Source organism: Sorghum bicolor, chromosome 10 (assembly GCF_000003195.3).
Source record: "Sorghum bicolor cultivar BTx623 chromosome 10, Sorghum_bicolor_NCBIv3, whole genome shotgun sequence".
NCBI classification, from domain to species: Eukaryota; Viridiplantae; Streptophyta; class Magnoliopsida; order Poales; family Poaceae; genus Sorghum; species Sorghum bicolor.
Genome location: NC_012879.2, coordinates 60,153,345 through 60,175,329, shown reverse-complemented (window position 1 = coordinate 60,175,329; position 21,985 = coordinate 60,153,345). Strand labels below are relative to the sequence as shown.

Below are 21,985 nucleotides of genomic sequence, written 5' to 3'. Positions count from 1 at the left end.
AAAAATCGACCCTTACTCATCTTGTAATGTGAAATTTCTGTTTAGCTAGACGAGCTAAAATTTGCTGCCCCACCTCTGAATTTGGACTTTTGCCAAACTGGTGCCAGAATGTCCATGGCAAATTTATTAAAATATCCACCTACATATGAACCTTGAATGTAACAGTAATTTGTAAGGTTCATCACTGCATCGTTAGGGCGAGGAAAGCTGCCTCAGGCTCTTCGCCTGCTAGTTGTGATTCAGCGCCATGAACTTGCACTGCTCACTCATGGCCTGGAGCTGTGCCTCCTTCTTGTCAAGCATTGCGCTTAGCCTCACATTCTCCTCCATCACCTTTTGGACCTCAGCTTCTTTCTGGGCTTTCTCACTCTCAAGCTCCTCCATCAGCTTTTGGACTTGAGCTTCTTCCCAAGCCTTCTCACTTCGAAGCTCCTCTATATCATTCTGAAGCCGGTTAGCATTGGCAGCTAGCCTGTTCATCACAAAGACAAGGAACTCAATGTGAGATTGAGTATAGTTAAAGAGTTAAAATTTGGATGCTATGTAGCAAAATATAAACATACATCACTTCTAAATAGACTTGAGTTGGTAAAGTAAAGACCAAGGGCCTGTTTGGATTCATTAGCACTAAAAATTAGCAGCAGTGGATCCAAAGAGATAAACCTATTGATTATTAGATAGAGGGCTGCTATGAAGTGGATCCTAAGAGTTTGTAAGACTAGCCAAAGTACAAAAGCTTGCTCTCTACAAATGTGTTCATGCACATGCCGGCATGCAGCAACACCATGGGGACCTTTCTGGAGATGAAACAAGGCGTGTTCTTTTTTTTTCCCCGTGCAAATGAACATATCAGTACCCACCAACAAGAATACACGAAGCAGCGAGGTAGTCGCGAAAGTACCTTTGCAAATCTCGATTGATTTCTTCATGTATCTCCTTTAACTGATTGGCTTCCCTCCGTAGCATAGCTACAGCTTCAGCTACATCCCCAGCCTTCATGAGGTCATCTAATATGGTGCCCGTCTCTGCAGGAGCTATGGTATTCTGCAGAGACGAAAACTGGGATTAATTAGATCGATCATTAGATTAGATAGATAAACAGCATGTTTCAGTCCGAGGCAAAATTAATCACGCTAGTGGAGAGGGATACCTCGTCTGCCGCGGCAGCGTTGGGCTGGGCGCTGAGGTACCTGTTGAGGCGGCGGTGGCGGCGATTGGCCTCCCTGTGACGGTGAAGACGACATATGTTTCAGAGAAAACAGATGAAGAAGAAGCAGCTCCAACTCCAATACCCTAAAAATAAAGGATGTGACAGTTCTTGTTTCCAACCCATCAACGACAGGGGGCATACCCGTGGTTGCCGATGTCGCCCACCGAACGCCGATTCCTAGCGTGCGGTCGTCGGCCGGTCGCGGCGGCGGCGGCCGAATGATTCCTCGGACCTAAACGAGCGGCCGCGGCGCCCGTCAGATTCCTACGACCTGAACAAGCGGAGCGAGCAATGGATCCAAAATTAAAGATTTCGAGTGAGATCGAAGTCGAACCACGGACGGCATTGGCATCTCGCAGCAACGCAGGGATGCCGTATGAAATCGACCTCAAATGCACCCTATCTAGCTAGCAGCGACGCGCGCGATCCTCCCCGATCGCAGCCAATGCAACCCGATTGGACGAATTCTGTAGACGCACCTGCGTTCGCAGCCTGCCGAGGAGCGGAGGCCTCGCGCTGGCGCCTCGGGGCCATAACCAACTCCAACTAACCGCCGGCCTGCCGGAGGATACTTGTTCCTCCCTGCCTCCTCTCCGGCCGCCTGCTGGCTGCTCCTGCCCACCCACCCCACGAGAGCACCGTACCGCGCAACTGACTTGGGCTTGGGCGGGGTGCTGGATGGAGGAGGGCGGCGGGGCCGGGGCCTCGTGCTTTATATATATCTCTTCTTTCTACAACAACTAGCTAAAAAATAACAATATCGCCCCCGCCCGCCCCGGCGATTATTCCTGACCGCATGGTAATGGTATAGGAAGTGGAAAAAACGATCACCTGAGGCACTGTTTAAAGATGAAAATTTTTTAGGTGTCACATTGGATGTGTCGAAATGATGTTGGAAGAGGTTTAATAAAAAAAAATTACATAGCTCATCTGTAAACCGCAAGACAAATTTATTAAGCATAATTAATCTATCATTAGCACATATGAGTTACTGTAGCACTTAAGGCTAATTATGGACTAACTAGGCTTAAAAAATTCGTCTCACGATTTTCAACCAAACTATGTAATTAGTTTATTTTTTATTTATATTTAATGCTTCGTACATGTGTTAAAGATTCGATGGGATTGATGAATTTTTTTAGGGCCGGAATAACTAGCTCGATCGTGCATGCAACGAACCCTATATAGTGCATGGAATAAATGGAACGAAAAACAAATCGATCACCTGCTGCCTGATTATTGGCTCTTGCATGCATGCATGCAAGGAAACAATCAATAATCCGGATCGTCCTCGATGGACGCCACGCCAGAACGCCTACTGCTCGGCCGGAACGCTCCCTCCTCGTCCGCCAGTCAGGCGATCGCACCCTGATCGATGCAAATTAAACGACGCCCACGCCGATCGCCATATCACCCGCGGTTCCACGCCGGCCGGCGCGCGCGTGCCTGCCTCGGCTGCCATGCATCATCGGACCGCGCGCGGCCGCCGCCATCCTCATTCGCGCGGCACCGATCGACAATCAATCGTCAAATCGTTCCCTGCATACGAGCTGCTTCCCTCGTCGCCCATGGAGATGAGATGAGATTGTCCACCAGACGGCGGCGGATCCCCCTTCAATTCCACTCCACGCCGATCTGGGTCCGGTGATCCCGGCCGGCGTCCACAGCCACGACCAGTACCGTGCATTGCCTTTGTCATCTCGTTATTTCCCATAGTCAACATTACGCAACAAGACTGATTATCGACTTTTTATCAGCAAATCTGCTTGTACAGTCGCAAAAAAAAGAACTGCTTGTGCAGTTTTAATTTCTTCTTAGTATTTGACCTTTTTCCTTTTTGTTTTTGTGTAGGCGATAATGGAAGCCTGTGATTTTGGGACTGGAACAGTGGCCATATATAACTTTCAACAAGACCAGACTATAGTCCTGCGCCGGGTAAGTATTACTTTTCATCGTCATGCATTGATTGTAATAGGATAAGCAGCAGCAAGCAGAACACCTGTTTTTTTTTCGCCCTACAATATTTCTGTTATGAGTGTTGAGAACATCAGTGTTTCAGAAATGCTAGTAGCAGTGGCTATAACTTGTTTAAATAAGTCCTTACTGAATTTTTCACCATGAGTTCTAACTATCTAATAGTCATGCTTACCACAACTATCTCCAATTTCAGGATCATTGGAAAGTGAGGCATGTATTCCTGCTCTCTCTTACGAGGTCGGTGGATTTAGGCTCGTGACTTGCCAGACAGATGAATAAAATTATAAAGATGTGGAAAAAGGATTTTAACCGAAACCCATGCCATTATCTTCAAACCGCCAAAGGACATCCGGCGATACTGATTTTCCTTAGGCTGTAACAAGTGGTAACAGGACACCTGGTTAGTCTATTGAATCCAGTTGAAATTTGGGCACAGGTTCCCCTATGCATGCACACGTTGTTGCTGGTGCTGAAAGCCTGAAACGGATGATGAGTACAACTTTTCTGTAACTGTACAAGTAGATCTGATAACAAGGCTTGGACTGTGCAAAACTTTCGTGTCAATTTCAGCTTTGTTGCCTTGGCCAGTGCATAAGGGTCTATATGGTGTATCAGCTTAAGCAGTGAAGTCTGCTAAAGAATGTTGAAGATGACTACTTCGCAGCTCTGCAAAGTTCACCTGCCCCGGTGTGATGATATATTTTCCTACAATTTTGCTATTGAGAAGAAACTGATAGATATAAAAAAAACAGAACATGCAAATCGTGGTGTAAATCTTATAGTGCCAGCAATCCGGTAGTTTTGGGTAAGTAGATTTCATGTGCAATTTTTCGGGTTATACATAGGAGCCTATAAATTTGTGATTTTTTTTTTTTTTTGCAGTGGGGCAGGATAGAACTTCATATTGTTTGTTTAAGGCAAGCAGAATTATTGCTTGCATGTTGTAGTTTGTATAAATACTAATATTTCTCATTTCACTAAAGCTCAGAAGTGAAAATTGATAGATCTAGCTAGCTGCGTTCCACATTCTGGAATGGTTTTGGTGTTAAACTCAGAAGAAGCAAGCTAATGCACTGCAGCATTTGTCATGGTTTGAAAGATCAAAATTGTAAACTTGATTTGCTTGTCACCCTCGCTTGGGGATATAAGCTTATCCTTAATTCTCATCTTAGAATGTGAAGTTTCGATATAGCTAGACGAGCTGAAATTTGTTACCCCACCTCTGAAAGTCTATATTTAGACTTTTGCCATCCCTGACAAATTTATCAAAAAAATTAACCCACTGGCCCACAGATTAACCTTCAATGTAACTATAGTTTGTAAGCTACATCAATAGGGCAAGTGAAGCGGCCTCAGGGTCATGGCCTGCTAGTTGTGGTGATTCAACGCCATGAACTTGCAGTGCTCACTCATGGCCTGGAGTAGTGCCTCCTTCTTGTCAAGCATTGCGCGCAGCCTCACATTCTCCTCCATCACCTTTACATTCTCCTTCGTCACCTGTTGGACTTGAGCTTCTTTCTGAGCTTTCTCACTCTCAAGCTGGTTAGTCTCGGAAACTAGCCTGTTCATCACAAAGACAAGGAACTCAATGTCAGATTGAGTACAGTTAAAAGAGTTTGGATGCTATGTAGCACAACATAGACATACTTGCCTGCCCAACTGCTAAACAGACTTTTTGTAAAAGTAAAGACTAACGGTTTCGAAGACAAACAAATTAAATGTGTTCATGCACATGCAGAAAGATCATGAACCTTTCTGGAAGATGAAACAAAACGTGTTTACCCATCCATATTGCCAATAGGTTCTTCAAGTTCTACAGGGTACATATGATTTCCGTGCAAATGAACCCATCTCAGTAATAAAAATAATAATAATAAAACTAAAAAAAAAGTACCCAACAAAAATACACAAATGATTGGCGAAAGTACCTTTGGTAATTTCCAGCGATTTCTTCATATCTCTTGTCTAAATGATTGGCGAACCTCTCATACCTCTGGACCAGTGAAACGGTCATCTCCATACCTTGTACTGCCTTAGTAGCTACAGCTTCAGCTGCAGCCAGAGCGTTCGTGAGGCAATCTACTATGGTGTTCGCCTCTGCCCTTGTGCTTGTAACCCTTGTGGCAGCAACCCTTGATAGCTTCTTGTTCTTGCCTGAGACAGCCCTGCTGGCTCTGGCACCTTCTGCCACTGCTGCTGCAGGACGAGCAGGAGCTATGGTATTCTGCAAAGACGAACAGGAACCTAGGATTAGATAACAGCATGTTTCAGTCCGAGGCAATTATATAACTAATCATGCTAGTGGAGAGGGGTACGGAGTACCTCGTCTGCCGCGGCGGCGTTGGGCTGGGCGCTGAGGCTCCTGGTGAGGCGGCGGCGATTGCTCTCCCTGTGACGGTGAAGACGACATGTTTTAGAGAAAATAGATGACGGAAGACGAAGCAGCTCCAATTAAAATAAAGAGGGTGCCAATGTTCATATGTTTCCAACCTATCAACGACAGGGGCGTTCACGTGGTTGCCGATGTCGGCCAGCTCTCGCCGATTCCTAGCGTGCAGTCGGCCGGTCACGGTGCCGACGGCCGTCTGATTCCTCGGACCTGAAGGAGCGACGGCGGCGGCAGTCTGATTCCTCGGACCTGAAGGAGCGGCGGCGGCGGCAGTCTGGTTCCTCCTCGGAACTGAACGAGCGGCGGCGGCGGCCGTCTGGTTCCTGGGTCCTGAACGAGCGGCGGCGGCGGTCGTCTGGTTCCTGGAACCTGAACGAGGCGGAGCATTTGCATCCCCACGAAAGAAGATCTCGAGTGAGAAGTCGATCCACGGACGGCATTGGCATATCGCAGGGATCGCCGTACGAAATTGACACCAGAACGAAATGCACCCAAGTTAAACCCTAACAGCAAGCGGACCCAAAATCGCGCGGAATGGGATGGAGAAACAAATAAGCCGCGCGCGATCCTCCTCGTTCGCCGATCAGACCAACACGATTGGGCGATTGTGAATGCGCACCTGCGTTCGCAGCCGGCCGAGGAGCGGTGGCCTCGCGCTGGCGCCTCGTGGCCATGCTGAACTAACCGCGCTGGCCTCCCGGAGTTGTTCCTCCCTGCGATCCTGCCTCCTCCCCGCCTGCTGGAGGAGGATGATGATAGTACGCGCCGCCGCCGGCGGAGCTCGCCCTCTGTGGAAGTAGATCGCGCCGCGCGGCTCCTTTTTTTTTTTAAAAAAAACAAAACGCCTATACTACGGGACTGAAATCAAAGCAAGTGGATAGCCTCGACAGTTTCACAAGGTGCTGTGAATTTTTTTTTCGATATACATTTTTTTAAAAAAATAACTTAGAAGCTATTTTTTTCTCCTCTCATTGAGAATAAAGCCTTGTTTAGTTCCAATTTTTTTTTGCCAAAATAAACACTATAGTATTTTTTTTATATTTGACAAATATTGTCTAATCATGAACTAATTCGTCTCGCATATTATTGTGTAATTAGTTATTTTTTATTTATATTTAATGCTCTATGCATGTGATGCAAAATTCGATGTGACGGAGAACTAAAAAATTTTGTAATATTTCTTGAGAACTAAACAAGGCCTCATTTGGGATGAATCTGAAAAAATAGCTTATTCTAAGTTGTTCGCTCTCCTTTATTCTTTCTTTTATCCGTGCATGAAGTTGTTGGTATAGTTTTGCCAAATAACTTTTTCAAAACAACCAAGGTTTACTTAGAAAGTTACTCATAAAGTTTATTTAAAAAAACTTCACTAGTGAAGCCGAACTGTGTCAAATAGGGTCTATAGTAAGGCATTGTTTACTTCAAATTTTTTTTTGCAAAATATGAACAGTAACACTTTCGTTTGTATTTGACAAATATTATCCAATTATGGACTAACTATGTTCAAAAGATTCGTCTTGTAAATTACAGATAACCTGTGTAATTAGTTATTTCTTTTTTCTATATTTAGTGCTACATGCATGTGCCGCAAGATTCGATGTAAATGTGAAAAATTTTGCAAAATATTTTGAGAACTAAATAAGGCCTAAGTAAAAATTATTTAACTTTGCACATAACAGCTTCAATTGATATGGCCGTGATGTGGGGCCTACATAGATGTCGAGAAGGAGCAATTATTTTGATTATATCAATTCTAAACATCATAAAGTCAAATGTGAATTGGACGCTTATATGCTAACATCATTGTTGGTTTCATTCTCAACAAATTAATAAGGTGATGCATATGCATAATCAATGACATGGCAAAACCACAAAAAAGCTATGATGACAAGAAATAAGAGGATTCACCTGATCCGAACTACATATGTATACCACTATATATTTCAATAGACTCACATGACGATATAGCAAAAATCGTGAAGAAAGAAATTAAGACTCGCAAAAATTTTGACACTAGCATTAGGGGCCAAAACCAGTTCCATTCATGGAACACTTTGTTTCATTTCTTAACTCATAGTTGACCCAAAAACGAAAAACTTTTCAATATTCTTCACCACATCGAATCTTACAGTACATACATAGAGCATTAAATATAGATAAAAACAAAAATTAATTGCACAATTTATCTATAAATCGTGAGACAAATCTTTTAAGCCTAGTTACTCCATGATTGGACAATATTTGTTAAATAAAAACAAAAGCACTAAAGTATCAAAATCGAAAAAATTTTGGATCTAAACACGGCCTCATATAGCTTTTTGGATGACGTCAGCTTAGGAAAGTGTAGAATGACACTACGTCACTGTGCTTCATTTTTTGGTCAACTTAGGCCCTACAGAAGTCATTTTTTCAAAATTTCATATCACATCAAATCTTATGCCACATGAATAGAACATTAATAAAAAAAAATAACTAATTATACAGTTTGCTTGTAATTTGAAAAATGGATCTTCTGAGCCTAGTTTATCTATAATTGGACAATAATTGCCACATAGAAATAAATACCACCAAAAAGTTTTCGGAAGAGAACTAAATAAGGCCTTAAAATCTCTTCGGATTAGATGACATGGCACTAGAATAAACTTTGGATTGAAATTTGAAACCAATTAAACATTGGTTAGTGTTGGGTTTAAGCTGGAAAATGGAATATCATCCGGGTCCTATTTCTAAAACCCAAGACAGATCAAGCGAAGAAAAAATAATAGAAAAGTTTGGTGTGATTCGAGGAGAGAGAGAGGCATCCGGAATTCGTCGCCAGCCACATCCGCCGCCGGCGATGTCTCCGTCCGCCGACGCCGCCGGGCCGGCTTCCTTTGCCTCGGCGCCCCCGCTCGCACCCCTCATCGCCGCGCAGCTCAACTACCTCCTCTCGCACTCCAAGCTTCCCATCAGGGTACCGCTTCACCCCCGCTCTTCCTCGCCTCGCCTCGCCTCGCCTCGTTGCTCACCGTCTCACTTCGCTTGCTTGCAGGTGGGGCAGATCTGGTCCGGCTGCCGCAACGGCAGCCCCGCCGATCGGTTCACGCTCGCCATCCCTTTCTGCCTCGACTACGTCCACTGTAACGCACCCTCGCTCGAAGCGCTCTAATGGTACTAGGGTTTGGAATTGTAGCTCAGATTCTGCTACCGCAGGGGATTTCGTGTACAATGCGCTGTCTCCCAAGGTGGCGCCAGACGTGGTGTTCGGGCCGGAGGACGAGAGGTTCCAGCCGCTGGTCGATTACGCTGTGGCTGGAAATGGCGATAAGAGCTGCTTGGCGCGTTGGGATTGCCGCGCCCCCGAGGGACTCCTTGCCCTCGTACAGGAGCTCCGGTGAGGTTCTTCTTGCTTCTCGAGCTGTCTATGCTTATGTTGTGATCTTCATTGCCTGTTTTTGGTTGGGGTGGTAGTAGTGCTATTTACTGACTGAGGATTGGAAACATGGGAAGATGGTTTGACGAGTACTGGGTAGGGATGGATGCTTGTGTCTTTGCTTTCTGTCAGAGCCAGGACTGAATGAATGCATGATCTATCCACTTCATTTTTTAACTTTAGTTTGTGAGGCAGGCGTGTGGTTTGGAAGAAATTGATATCGTGAGATGTTCTTGATGGTGACAAAATTGCACTGAGATACTCCTGTTACTTTTGGTGCTAAGCTTTGCTTTGACAACTGTTTAATTCTAATTTTGATTGGTGCAGAGAATTGTACATTGAATACCAAAAGAAGCGGGTTCACATGGTGGATGATGCAAGAGTGGCGTTTGAACTAAGCACTGTTCTCTCTAAGGAGGTAACAGCATAACGCACTTCCACAGTTGCCCATTTGGTGACATTGAGATATCAGATTAGCATATGCCACACGTGCAGATGTATGGTCTAGATTTTATTCTTACAGCAGCCTTTATATGGTATGGCTGCAGTATAGTATGTGCTGAAGGTTGAGTAGCCTGAATGACTTATTACCAACTGCTTTTCCAAATTAGCTCAATTTTCTTATTGAATACATTGGCTCTGAAATGTCTTCTGAAATCATCTCATGGACAGGGAATCGAAGTCTGCATGGTACCTTCTGCTGATAGGGTAAGTTTACCAATTTCTACAATTTTTCTCTTGTGAAATTTGATATCTACTCTCACCTCGTATTGTTGTATTTTGCAGCCAGATGAGGTGAAATTTGCTGTACCACTTCTGGACCCTGACTTTGACTTCGCAAAACTGGTGCCAGGATGTCCTTGGAGATTACCTCAAAAGATCCATCTCCAGGTTAATCTCTAAAATCACTGGTTCCACAGACACAGACATGAACATTTGATAATAGTAGCACTATTCATGATGAATTGTTGCCTTGTTGATAAATGTTACATCAGCAAACTCTCATCTAGTTAGTCCTGCTGAAACTTCACATTATGACTACAGTTTGCAATGCCATAGAAATCTTCTAGACTATTTATCTGATAGTGTCTACTTGGCATGTTCTCTAACCAAGGTATGCACTGAGTAGGATCAAGACAACTGCTTTACCATTCTTACTGGCAGTTTCAGAATGTTTCCGTTGACTTTTGTGCACGCTACGCTGAGTTTGCCACCTTTCGCATGTTAGACTGACCAGAACACTGTATCACTGATAAAAAAGTACGGAATTGAAAGAAAGGATTCCACAGACAACAATACATTTAGATGTTCTCTTTAAATAGGTGAGGTTTCAGTCATATGTTCAGTTAGAAGTATTTATTTGAATTTTACATGCAAACAAACTGAGAAACCTCTAGCAGAACTCTCCAAGTAGTGACAGACACATCCTGGCACACATTTAAGGGCGTCCGCAATTGTAGAATAAGAGGAGTAGTAATGTTGTGCTGCCGGTAAAATACATTGTGAAGGGTATGAGGACAGCGGGTAATAGCGAATGTCGGCATTAGGAGTACACGCCGTCGGAGCCTTGCCTGTGACCGGCAATTCCCATGGTTGTCATCGGCTTGGGGAGTGGGGATCTAGCTTGAAGAGAAAAGGTTGGAGGGTGGTTGTCGAGTTGTACTGATTTTTTGTTGATTGTTGCGGCCCTAGCTTATGACCTCCTCTGATGAATAAAGATTAAACATTGTATAGAAAATTTAACAGATAAGACCTAATGTTCTTATTTGCCTAGTTTGGCAATATACATTGCTCATACCCAAATGTATTTAGTTTTTTGGCTGTCAGTTTTCAGTTTGTCTTTCTATAGTTTGGACAACCCAATGGAATATATGAGTTTCTATTGCAAATCTGAAAATATGTTGCCTGTTTCTTGTGCAGGTCATTTTTCCAATCAGTAGAAGCTCAAGCTACTCTTCTATGCCTTCTGCTCCACGACTCAAACTAATCTCAACACCAGATTTGAAGTCACTTCTCTCAGTTGAGGATGTGAAACTCCTTCCATGGTCAAATGGGATGTAAGTTGACTTGCCATACCACTAGATGGAGATTGTTTCTCCTGTCATATCCTGTTGCACATCATGTTGTGAGACATAACACTCTTGTTATGCCCTTATGTTCTCGTTTATTAGAACATTTGTAAAAAAAAGATACAATAATGACCTTGTAACTGATGAACCCTCCTTGGTCTATCATATGTAGGTGCTTGGCAGAGTATCTTCCTGCTTTAGAAGATAGTCTTAACGGTCTGGTAAGCTGTGTTGTTGTTTTGCAATTTTTTGTGCAATTTTCATGTCAGTGCCATGCATGTAAGATATATCATGGGAGTTGGGGATTGCAGAATGTTAACTCGTTGTTTGGTTCAGCTGCATTAAATTTGTGTCTTTGTTGTTAACTTGTTACTATGTTTGAAATGGGGGGAAACCGGAAACCACAACGTAAGGAACAATGGAGGAAAACACAATAGGTCTTATACTGTTATTTGGATGATTGCTTTAAGCCTGACTGCATTTGCATGTGCTTTTCTTGCTGTCTAGTTCTAGCATCTCACCCTCTCTTAGTTCTTCAAGTGCTTGGCTGTATAAAATCTATGGACTTTTCATTTATCAAAGCTTGCTATTGGAGCATTTAATATTTTTATTAATTAAGCATGCATGGTTGCCATGATGCCCAGAGAGAGGAAGTCTTAAAATCCTAACATAATGATTTTCCTTTCGCTCAAACTCCTTCCTCTGCTTTGTGAGCTCCTTTATTGAGCACAGTGACTCCGGCCTGTGATGCCCAAAGCTTTCTCTGGTCACCACTGCCTGAATTGGCACCTAGGTCTTGGCTAGCTGACAACTGTGTGATGTCATGAAAGCTCATAAAGCAGGGGATTATCTTTGTATAATTTAGTGGCACCTTCTGTTACTTATATTTTTTTCTAATTATACTGTAGCTTGTAGAGGCATCAGCTTCAATTGGTTCCAGAAGACGTTTTATTGAGGCACTAGCTCCTACCTTTGGGAGACCATTAGAGGCTGATCCGGTACTAATACAGTATTATTTTCCCTTACATAATCATGCAGTTTAACCAGTTTACTAATGATACATCTGCGCATCAGATTTTTTGCAGGAGGGCTACAATTCTTTCCATTTCTGGAATTTTCACATTTCTGGTATGATACAGAATGCTTGAACCTGGGCCCTCTCTGTTTTTTTCCTCCGTGCCATGGCGTTAGTTAAAAAAAACAGGGGGTTGTGTTCCCCCTTTGCACAAAGCAGAGACTTCAAATCATTTACATTTATGGATTTTCAAGCACTTAAACTGACCACTTTAATGGATAAACAATCAAGGAAACAAAACCTGAGGGCTGAGAAGGAAAAGGATCATGCATCCAGAAACATGTTAATTCTCATGGAACAGCACCATAATGCTGTATGTCGTATTTGGTCACCAACTTTCAGAATGTTGGTGATGATGCATTTCTTAGATTTGTCTAGTATGTTTTCCCTTTATTTCCTCTCAACCTGTCAAATTCCTAACTGCCGAATGTCACATTTTGAATGGAGCATGCTTTCTGTAATTCAATGGATCTTTCTTTCTTTCTTTTTTGACAATTGCATCATCCTTTTTTATTGTTTAATTTATGTATAGCCTTATAATCTTGAATTAGTTCATTATCAAGTGACAAGATTGCAATGTGATGCTGCAGGTTCACTTTGCCATCCCCCTTCAATTCCCAAAGCAACAACCTGTTCTCACATTGCAGAGTTCTCAGGTTATGTTTATTTGTAATTACATGGTTATTGGCTGATCAGAGTTTTCACTATTAAGTTTTTCATATTCCATTTCACCACTATTTGTTGTTATGGTTGATTGTTCTTGTTTCTGAAGATGAACACAAGATGATGCAAACATGTAGTTTGACATATCATGAAAATACTCTGCTGTACATGTTAGGCTGGCCAAAGTTGTAATCTATTGTTCTTTTTTAGATGTAGGTGATAAGAGCAGCAGGGTCGCATAGTTTTTTTTTTCAATGCCAGTTAGATGCTAGTAAGCAAATGATGTAAATCATAACTGTATAGGCCTCCCCCTAGAATGGTTACAGAGTATGCACAATAATCTGTTCCTCTGTGATTTGAGCCTGTGGAATGACACATGCCTATCTGATTCCTCTGCAGCACTGTAATGCCGATGGGACGCCTATTATGTCGCCCCCCATAAATGACTATCCCTGGAGTCCTAGATGGGATCAGGCAGAAATGGTTGAACGTATCTAGTAAGTCCATGGTCTATCCCTTTTCCATCTCTATTCTGCCTCTCAAGAATTACGGTTCTGAGATGCTGTCAAATTTTGCAGCGACTTCCTGACTGACGAGTGTCAAAATTTCAAGAAGTTCTGCAGCGATGCTATCACTCAGCAGAAGTAGCTGTTCATCATTCTGCAGCGGAAGCTCCCGTGCTGATTTTCTCAGGAACAAGCTGCTTTCTTATTCTAAGCAAGCGGTACACCTGTGCCTACTTGTGCGCTGCAACCGGTGATTGACTGGTGGGCATAAGCTGTTTTCTTTCTCGTGTGAGCGGCAGTGAGGGTCAATGAGGCAACCTCAGGCGTTAGGATGGGCATAACCAAGCCGGACAACAAGACGGCTTGGTTGCACTGTTTCGTACCCCCTATATAAGCTGCCGACATGGTGACTGTTTGGGATGGTATAGATGAATGCAATCCAGTTCTTTGGACCTTGTAAATATATGGATGATGACACCCCCTACCTCCAATGCATTCTCAGTCCTCTGTAAAGTACTATATGCTGTCAATGTCAGTGTCAGTTGGAAAGTTTGCAATATCGGCTATCGTTCGTTTGGCTGATAAGCCATGGTAAGAGTACTGTTGACTGATTTTGTTGTAAGAGAAAAACACTGTTGAATGACTTGGAGACGTATGTATAAAGGGAATATATCTAGTGCAAACCACAACCTTCGTGAAAACCTGTGCAAACCATGACAAAAAAGTCATCTAAATTCAGCCAAAAAATCACACATGTAGATGATATGATGATACACAACCTTGTAAAATATCTTATCCAAACTCGAATTCGTTTGTGAGATATAAAAATAACAAATTTCTAGCAAATCCTGTGGACACCTTTCTGGCTTGAAATTTGTTATTTTTATATCTCACAAACAAAGTTGAGTTTGGACAATATATTTTACAATGTTGTGTATCATCAAATCATCTAGATGTGTGATTTTTTTGATGAATTTAGACAATTTTTTTTGTTATGGTTTGCACAGGTTTTCACGGAGGTTGTGGTTTGCACTAGATATGTTCCCATGTATAAAACATTAAATATATATAAAAAATAACTAATTATACGGTTTGTATGTAATTTGTGAGACGAATTTTTAAACCTAATTAGGATAACAATTGTCAAATAAAATAAAATACTACAGTAACCAAATTTAATTTTTTTTCTTGAATCTTGAACTAAATAAGGCCTTATATGCAATCAAATTGTTTGTGTTGTCTCGTGATTTTACCTGCACATACCTAATGCCCTAATGTCAGGTCCTCGATACAAATTTGAGCGACGGCAAAATTACTCTCTACCTCAAAAGTCAAAAGGCAGAGGAGACAATCGTAATAAGCGCAACTGACGACGCGCGCCATCATCAGCCGCTGCGGATCAGACGGCCAAAATGAGTCCAGGTGTCACCCCGCAGAATAGAGGGCGGCCGAGGGCACTTTAATCCAACCCTAGCACCCACGGTCACCATCCATAAATACCGCACGGGCCGCCGGCCATCCTCTCTCGTCCGCCGCCGCCGCCGAATTGTTTATGCTTTTCTTCTTCGGAGAGCCCGAATGTTCCATACATGTTGCCCACTTGCGCGTTTTTTAGTTTGAGGAAACCTTCAACTTGTGGCTTTTTTAATGCGGCTTTTTGTTCGCCGATTTCGATTTCTTCGTCGGGGTTTGATTGATTGGATTGGGTTGGTAGTTGGTGGGGATTGCTTGGGGCGGGCAGATGACGGCATGTGTATCCTGCTTACGAAGCAGAAGCTGCTGCCTCCGCGACGAGGCGCGCCGTGTTGCTCGTCTTCCATGACTCAGATGCCTGCTTCGCACCCACCTTGATGGATGGATTACGATTTAACCTGTAGCACCGTCTAAAGTTTACTTGGTTACCTTCCTGGGGAAAAAAAGAGAGGAGATTCGGTGTTTGGTGATGTTTGAATTCGATGTTAGTTGGAGGGATCTTGAACTCTGAGGCAGATGACGACATGTGTATCCTGCTTATGCAGAAGCTGCCTCCGAGAGGCTAGCCGTGTTGCTCGTCTTCCATGACTCTGATGCCTCCTCGTCCTCCCACGCACATCAATGCATTCTGTTCAGTTTTTTCTTTTCTTATTCTGATGATGATTTTGGTGGATAGTGTTTTCCAGTTCGGCTTCTGAGAATCCTTACATGATACAGAAAATACAATGAAAAGTAATGGCTGTTTGAGTTCTGAGAATCAAAAAAATGAAATGCATCCTAGCGATGATCTCGCGCTTCCTTTCCACTTTGTATCAAAGAATGCTAGTAAATATCAATCATCACCATATATGCAAAATACTATCATCGTTTTCGTGTGCATGAATATTTGTCCAGAACCAAAAGTGCTGGAATTGAAGGGTTGCGGTGGGTTGCAGTAAAAACGCTATTGGATTTGCGATTACTTTATTATAATAAAATTATTTCAAAAACAAAATCTAGTCCCAGATAGGTTTGTGGAAACTTATCTGTGATTAGAACAGGTAATGACATAGATAGGTTAAGACGTGGAAACTTGAACTACCGTTGGCAAGCTTATTTACCTGATCAAGTTATGCTCTGACCCCTAATCAGTTGGGAACATATCTAGTGGAAACCACAATTTTTGTGAAAACTCATGCAAACCATGACAAAAAGATCGTTTAAATTCACCAAAAAAAATCACACATGTAGATGATATGATTCATACACAACCTTATAAAATATCTTGTCCTTTAGCAAACGGACAACCTAGGACGATGTTCTGGGTGTTTGGTGTTTACGAAATGGACCAAGCAAGGCAATTCTTCGACTCACTCTTCCTACTGATTGCTTGGTTCCGGTACGAGTGAACCTTCCAATGGACGTCAAGAACTGCACAGCAGGTGTTTGCCAAGGTGGTGGAAGAGGCTGTTGACTGGGTTGCTCTAGAGGGTGCTTGCCCCGTTTGGTCGCAAGTCCTGGGTTCCTTGTAATCTTTGTAATCCTTTGATTTGTTTTATCTTTTCTATTTCTCATTTACTTTGGAACTTTGGTTACCATCAATAATGGTGACTCGTCATCTTGGTGGTTAGCTTCTTGTAAGGGCTTTTTTTTTGACAATATTGTAAGGGCTTTAACTTAATGAAAAACGGGTACAGTCGCCCGATCTAGAAAAAAAAAATATCTTGTCCAAACTTGAATATGTTTGGTGAGATATAAAAATAATAAATTTTAAACAAATCCTGTGGACAGCTTTTTGACTTGAAATTTGTTATGTTTATATCTCACAAATAAAGACGAGTTTAGACAAGATATTTTACAAAGTTATGTATCATCATATCATTTATATGTGTGATTTTTTTAGTGAATTTAAACGACTTTTTTATCATAGTTTACGAGTTTTTATGAAAGTTATGGTTTCCACCGGATATCATTACCTGTTCAAGTGAAGAAAACAGCCGTTCGCAAAGCTTATTTCCTACCCGTGTGCTCATTGGGGCCTATTTCCTTCCCTTGTGCTTAGGGCTTTGTTTAGTTTCCAGAAAATTTTGCAAAATTTTTCACATTCCCCGTCACATCGAATCTTTAGACGCATGCATGGAGTATTAAATATAAACGAAAATAAAAACTAATTGCACAGTTTGGTCGAAATTGACGAGACGAATCTTTTGAGCTTAGTTAGTCTATAATTTAACAATATTTGTCAAATACAAACGAAAATGCTACAGTGTCAATTTCCCAAAAAATTTCGGAACTAAACAAGGCCTAGGTCTTGTTTAGTTCATCCAAAACCAAAAACTTTTCAAGATTCTCCGTCACATCAAATTTTGCGGCACATACATGAAGCATTTAATATAGACAAAAATTAAAATTAATTACACAGTTTATCTATAAAGATAAATCTTTTGAGTCTAATTAATTCTTATTTGGACAATAATTATCAAATAAAAAAGAAAGTGTTACTTTTGAGTCTAATTAATCCTTGTTTGGACAATAATTATCAAATAAAAAAGAAAGTGTTACAGTACCGAAACCAAAAAGTCTACGCAACTAAACAAGGCCTTATTGAGGTCATCCTAGTCACTAGTCAGTAAAGTACTCAAGTCTGTAAATTGAGTTCGGCATGAACAAAAAGGAAACGCGTTTGATCGACTTGCTGGCTTTCCCCAAGGCCTAATGCCATGCGTGTCGCGACCATGCCAAGCTATGGAGAACAAGCATAAGGATAATGCACAAAACAATTTCAGCTTGCCTGCCGACTTCGGCTACACAACCCAACAGAGAAAAATCCTGGGGTGGTCATGACAGAAAAATGCAGCGAATATGATCAGCAATTCCAGCGGCAACAGCATATACCTTTTTTTAACAAAATTTTGTTTGAAGAAAAGTTCCATGTAAAGTACACAAGGTCGAAAAATGGTGTCAACAAAGATGTTCGACCACGAAACTACAGTTTTCAGCACCTCCTTACGCATCTATCTTTCTGCAAAAGTCACTTGTGAAGGGCTACCCTCAAATGCTTCATTCTAGACCCTCAAAAGGATTAGCTAGTCTGGAGAGCCTCAGGTCTGCTTCTTCTTGGATTTGCTTCTCTGCACAAACGAAGTGCCCTGCAAGGTAAAAGAGGGAAGGCGTGTCAGCTCTTGTCATGGGTCTCATTTCCAGAAACAAGTTTACCCCAGTTTAGTGACCAAGAACATACCTCCAGCCACTCATCGATGTTGGCATCAGTTGTTCCAGTTCCGAGCTCCACCTTTGGGGCCTTCTTTGTTTTCTACAACCAAGAAACAATTCAGTTAAAAAAATGACTTAAGAGAGCGGTGTTACAAATCAGTGCACACGATGAGTTTGGGTATTAATCAGCACCAAAACAAGTTGATAACTAAATACGCAAATTATGCACCACACACAATTAGTGTATGATTTCAGTCTGTTTATGGGTGTGTAGTTCAACTCTAGAGTAATAATCAGAGGTCAACATTACCCGTTCAAGTAAACTTTTGACCATTGAATGTACTGGGATTCAGGTAAATCACAAAGAAACAACCTGAATTACCACCTCCCTATGGTTTATTGAATGCTGAACAGTTTATATTTACCGAAGAAAGGTACAGATGACCCTAAGAAATTTAGGCTTACCTTCGAGAACTGCTGAACCTGGCCATATGCCCACAATCCAAAGAGACCAAGAAGTGCAATTCCAAGGGTGATGAGGAACACCGACTCAACACTGAGTAAGCCTCCAGCCTCAACGACCTCGACAGTGCCATTGTAGAACACATTCTGGTAAGGGTGCTGGTCGATCTCATACACTATGTAACCAACCAGATCATAGGCTCCAGGCTGCAAGGGCACAAAGCATTAGATATTCATTCATGGTAACAAACTTATGCACTGAAGGTAAAAGAAACATGAATATCATGAAATGAAATGTTTCAAAGGTAAAAGAAAATTTAACACACCTGCAAGAACTTGCTCACAACAAATTTATAGGGGAAGGTTGCTTGCACAGAAACAGGAACTGATGCATTGAAGAAATTCTGTAGGAAAAAAACAGGTGATAAAAAGTTGTTAATATTATTCAAAAAAGGGCCACAGGTACTTAAAAAACTGGTCAGATGATGTATATATCAAAAAAGTGAGACAGTTACTTCAGCAAGAATAAAAGATGACAATAAGGAGACTAAATTTCTTTCCTCACCTGAACAGTAAGGTTCTGGCCATACATACGATGGTCAAAAGGAAGATGGAGAGTTGAATGAACAGCAACAACATTCAAAGTTGATTCACCTGTAAACAAAGTGTAAGCAAAGGATGTAAGCATACACAGGAATTAGGATGACAACAAAATAGTGAAGGCGATAAAACCGTAAAAGCCCACAGTACCCAAAAGAAGTGGGAGGAGGGGGGTTGCTAAGATACTGTGACATTAACTATGAACACCGGCATAACGATGCCTAAATTTTGATTACATGCATCGTGGTGCTTCTTCTAGCCACAAATGAATATGTGGTAAACCTAATATATCCAACTATCCAAAGTGAAAGTATCCAATTAAATGTGGGATGAAGAGTATAGAAACATCCATCGAACAAAAATTAAACTGTTAAGGGCCAACCATGCCTTGCAATCTATGTTCTCCATTTAGTTCAAGTACAACCAAGTTTCTTTCAACAGTGACAACATGATGGTTACACAAAACTAGTAATATACAAACTAGCTGGCCAACATTGAATAACTGAATCAATTTTAAGAACCTCATGTTACCATAAATGGAAATGAACATGAACTTGCACTGAGTTACCACATATGAACAAAACAATACATAGAACACATAAGCATGCACTTGACAAATTCTGCGTGAACAGACAGATGTAAGCCAAGCTTACTGCTAATTCTATCTTAAACACTGAGTTGCTCCAACGAAAGCAGCAACAAAGACTTTTGGTCTCAACCAAGTTGGGTTAGACTAGAAATGGGACTCAACATGAGCCACCAGCAAAAAGGAAAAGTTGTATAGTATATAAAAGGGAATTAATGCCAATTTGCTATAGAAAGAGAAAAGAAAGAAAAAAATGGGTAGGAAAATTATGGTTACCGTCATTTTGCAAACCAACTAGTAATTCAGTTTCTTCACCTGCTGGTACAACTGCAACAAAATAAAAAAGGTAGGAATTATTGGTTACTGTGAATACGTGATCATGAGATAGATTAATTAAAGGAACATCACGTGCTGCAGATATTCATGGATTCCAGTTTAGAGTTTATCGCAAGTGATAAATACAGAGACCATGGTAAACTATAAGATAAAAATAATGGATGCTACTTGAAAGTATACTCACTTTTGCCAGCATTTTTGGGGAAGACAACTACTGTCTCTACACCAGAAGCAGGGCTTAAAGGTCCATCACTGGAAACCTGTGTATCATCACCCACAATACCTAGATCAGCCCCTTCAACAACCTCAGCTGCAGCAGCATCTTCCTCAGAATCAGCTCTAGCAACTGTACAAAGGGGAGGAAAGCTCAATTCAGTGCAAAAGACATGGTAAGGAAGGCAGAGTGTATGCAGAGTAGTATCAACTATGGATATGGAGAGAATGAGACATTTGTTAAACAAAATACAAAAGAAAAAAAAACAATATATTTGCCAATTCAATAGTTATCAGCAATGTTGGGTTGAGAAACAGGATAAAGCATACTTGCAGAGACAGTAACTTTTACCATTAGCAACAATATCCACTTTGAACTTCAGGTACAAGACCATTATTGTGAAAATGAGTCAATGATAGAACACAGAGGGAGAACTTATCCTAGCTGATTAAAAAGACTTGTGGTGCAAATGAGTTCACCATGATGTAAAAGCACTTGAAAATTTAAACCCATGCTACTCACTTTAATTGTCTAATGTGAACGGTGACAGCTTCTACTTTCATAAGCATTTGTCGAGTCGCATGGGATTACAAAAAAGGCACTGATGTTGTATTTTTAAAATTTTTACCTACTGAAAAAATTACAGTCTGCATGACAGCAATGAAATCTTATCGAGAAATTTCGTTAAATTCCAATAACAGCCAATCCTCAGACGATTCGCTAGCAACATGCAAGCACAGATTCACCCAATTGAGGAAGTCAGCATCACATAAACTTCGCCAAAAACTCTGCCAACTAAGGTTCCCGAAGACCCCCCCAACCCGTCGCATCTAGGACCCCACTCTGTACACCGACCAACGCGTCCAAACCCCCTTCAAAACCACCGATCTACCCCCCAACAGAGCACACGTCCCGAGTCCCAATCTGCCGTAGCCTAGCCGAGCCAGATCAGCTCCATTTCCGCACGCCGGAGAAGCGACGCGCGCAGATCTAGCGCGGAATTCACGACTAGCGGGGGCGGATCTGAGTGGCGGGAAGCGAAGGAGGAGAGAGAAGGGAAGGGGGGGAAGCGGCGCGCTGCTGTTACCTCGGGCGGTGAAGGTGGAGGCGGCGAGGAGGAAGGCGAGGAGGAGGGCGGTGAGCCAAACCCTAGTCGCCATGGATGGATAGCCGGCGGGGGGCGCAGATCGGATCGGATCGCGCGTGTCTGTGCTTGCGTTGCGTGCGCGAAGGGATGGGCGTGCGCGGCGCGGGTACAAGTAGTTGTAGCAGTAGCAGCCTAGCAGGACAGGAACAGGAGGAGGAGGAGCCAGTCGCCGCGTGAGCAAAACGAGGTCCACGCACGCAGACGCAGTTGGATTTAGGCCTGGTTTAGTTCAACAAAAATAAAAAAAAGTTTTTAAGATTCTTTGTCACATCAAATTTTTTGACACATGCATAAAACATTAAATATAGACGAAAATAAAAAACTAATTACACAGTTTAATTATAAATCACGAGATAAATTTTTTGATCCTAGTTAGTCCATGATTGAACAATATTTGTCACAAACCAACAAAAATGCTATAATAGCAAAATCTAAAATCTTTTTGGCATCTTAACAAGGCTTCCGTCGCAGACAGCCGAGCGGCTTTGGGTTTTCCTTCTCCTCGTGTTTGTAGGCCCTGTTTAGTTTCCTTAAAAAAAAATTAATCCATTGTATCAAATCTTTAAACATATACATAGAACATTAAATGTAGATAAAAAAATAATTGCACAGATTAGTTGTAAAACGTGAGACGAATCTTTTAAATCTAATTAGTCCATGATTAGTCATAAATA

The 21,985-nt window shown here is 41.9% G+C and overlaps 4 protein-coding genes and 1 long non-coding RNA gene across 7 annotated transcripts; 2 read left to right on the top strand and 3 right to left on the bottom strand.

The window, feature by feature from the left end:
- LOC110430953 lies at positions 25 to 1,915 on the bottom strand. 2 transcript variants are annotated; one of them, XM_021449225.1, is made up of 5 exons: positions 1,690 to 1,915; positions 1,352 to 1,481; positions 1,151 to 1,223; positions 902 to 1,059; positions 25 to 472 (listed from the first exon to the last, which is right to left on the bottom strand). In XM_021449225.1, the coding sequence occupies exons 1-5, from the start codon at positions 1,742 to 1,744 to the stop codon at positions 229 to 231; spliced, it is 660 nt and encodes a 219-aa protein (XP_021304900.1). In that variant the 5' UTR covers positions 1,745 to 1,915; the 3' UTR covers positions 25 to 228. The 2 variants fall into 2 exon arrangements, with proteins under 2 accessions (XP_021304900.1, XP_021304901.1); XM_021449226.1 differs by having other exon boundaries at positions 902 to 1,044; positions 1,690 to 1,909.
- On the top strand, positions 2,636 to 4,169 carry LOC110430952. Of its 2 annotated transcripts, XR_002448379.1 has the most exons (4): positions 2,647 to 2,886; positions 3,062 to 3,145; positions 3,381 to 3,992; positions 4,070 to 4,169. It is a non-coding gene; the product is annotated as an uncharacterized LOC110430952 (long non-coding RNA). The 2 variants fall into 2 exon arrangements; XR_002448378.1 differs by having other exon boundaries at positions 2,636 to 2,886; positions 3,381 to 4,169.
- On the bottom strand, positions 4,306 to 6,403 carry LOC110430951. The gene is made up of 5 exons (XM_021449224.1): positions 6,196 to 6,403; positions 5,678 to 5,945; positions 5,510 to 5,576; positions 5,116 to 5,411; positions 4,306 to 4,748 (listed from the first exon to the last, which is right to left on the bottom strand). Exons 1-5 carry the CDS (start codon positions 6,248 to 6,250, stop codon positions 4,556 to 4,558), a joined length of 879 nt encoding a protein of 292 aa, XP_021304899.1. The 5' UTR covers positions 6,251 to 6,403; the 3' UTR covers positions 4,306 to 4,555.
- On the top strand, positions 8,319 to 13,946 carry LOC110431319 (BRCA1-A complex subunit BRE). The gene is made up of 13 exons (XM_021450324.1): positions 8,319 to 8,529; positions 8,608 to 8,695; positions 8,769 to 8,949; positions 9,316 to 9,406; positions 9,661 to 9,696; positions 9,775 to 9,879; positions 10,909 to 11,045; positions 11,230 to 11,278; positions 11,966 to 12,055; positions 12,132 to 12,185; positions 12,723 to 12,788; positions 13,195 to 13,292; positions 13,374 to 13,946. The coding sequence occupies exons 1-13, from the start codon at positions 8,413 to 8,415 to the stop codon at positions 13,441 to 13,443; spliced, it is 1,182 nt and encodes a 393-aa protein (XP_021305999.1). The 5' UTR covers positions 8,319 to 8,412; the 3' UTR covers positions 13,444 to 13,946.
- LOC8069194 (translocon-associated protein subunit alpha) lies at positions 17,595 to 21,481 on the bottom strand. The gene is made up of 8 exons (XM_002437549.2): positions 21,252 to 21,481; positions 20,135 to 20,296; positions 19,891 to 19,941; positions 18,994 to 19,082; positions 18,755 to 18,832; positions 18,432 to 18,635; positions 17,995 to 18,066; positions 17,595 to 17,902 (listed from the first exon to the last, which is right to left on the bottom strand). The coding sequence occupies exons 1-8, from the start codon at positions 21,322 to 21,324 to the stop codon at positions 17,855 to 17,857; spliced, it is 777 nt and encodes a 258-aa protein (XP_002437594.1). The 5' UTR covers positions 21,325 to 21,481; the 3' UTR covers positions 17,595 to 17,854.

Coding starts and splice junctions, on each gene's coding strand:
- LOC110430953 (XM_021449225.1), bottom strand. CDS start 1,744: ATGGCCCCGAGGCGCCAGCGCGAGGCCTCCGCTCCTCGGCAGGCTGCG. Junction 1,060..1,150: donor ACGCTGCCGCGGCAGACGAG/GTATCCCTCTCC, acceptor AATTAATCCCAG/TTTTCGTCTCTGCAGAATAC. Junction 473..901: donor ATCAATCGAGATTTGCAAAG/GTACTTTCGCGA, acceptor TGTGATGAACAG/GCTAGCTGCCAATGCTAACC.
- LOC8069194 (XM_002437549.2), bottom strand. CDS start 21,324: ATGGCGACTAGGGTTTGGCTCACCGCCCTCCTCCTCGCCTTCCTCCTC. Junction 19,942..20,134: donor CCCCAAAAATGCTGGCAAAA/GTGAGTATACTT, acceptor ATTTTGTTGCAG/TTGTACCAGCAGGTGAAGAA. Junction 18,067..18,431: donor AGGTTCAGCAGTTCTCGAAG/GTAAGCCTAAAT, acceptor TCTTGGTTGTAG/AAAACAAAGAAGGCCCCAAA.
- LOC110430951 (XM_021449224.1), bottom strand. CDS start 6,250: ATGGCCACGAGGCGCCAGCGCGAGGCCACCGCTCCTCGGCCGGCTGCG. Junction 5,946..6,195: donor TCGGCCGGCTGCGAACGCAG/GTGCGCATTCAC, acceptor CGCCTCGTTCAG/GTTCCAGGAACCAGACGACC. Junction 5,412..5,509: donor ACGCCGCCGCGGCAGACGAG/GTACTCCGTACC, acceptor TCGTCTTTGCAG/AATACCATAGCTCCTGCTCG.
- LOC110431319 (XM_021450324.1), top strand. CDS start 8,413: ATGTCTCCGTCCGCCGACGCCGCCGGGCCGGCTTCCTTTGCCTCGGCG. Junction 8,530..8,607: donor ACTCCAAGCTTCCCATCAGG/GTACCGCTTCAC, acceptor GCTTGCTTGCAG/GTGGGGCAGATCTGGTCCGG. Junction 11,046..11,229: donor CTTCCATGGTCAAATGGGAT/GTAAGTTGACTT, acceptor TATCATATGTAG/GTGCTTGGCAGAGTATCTTC.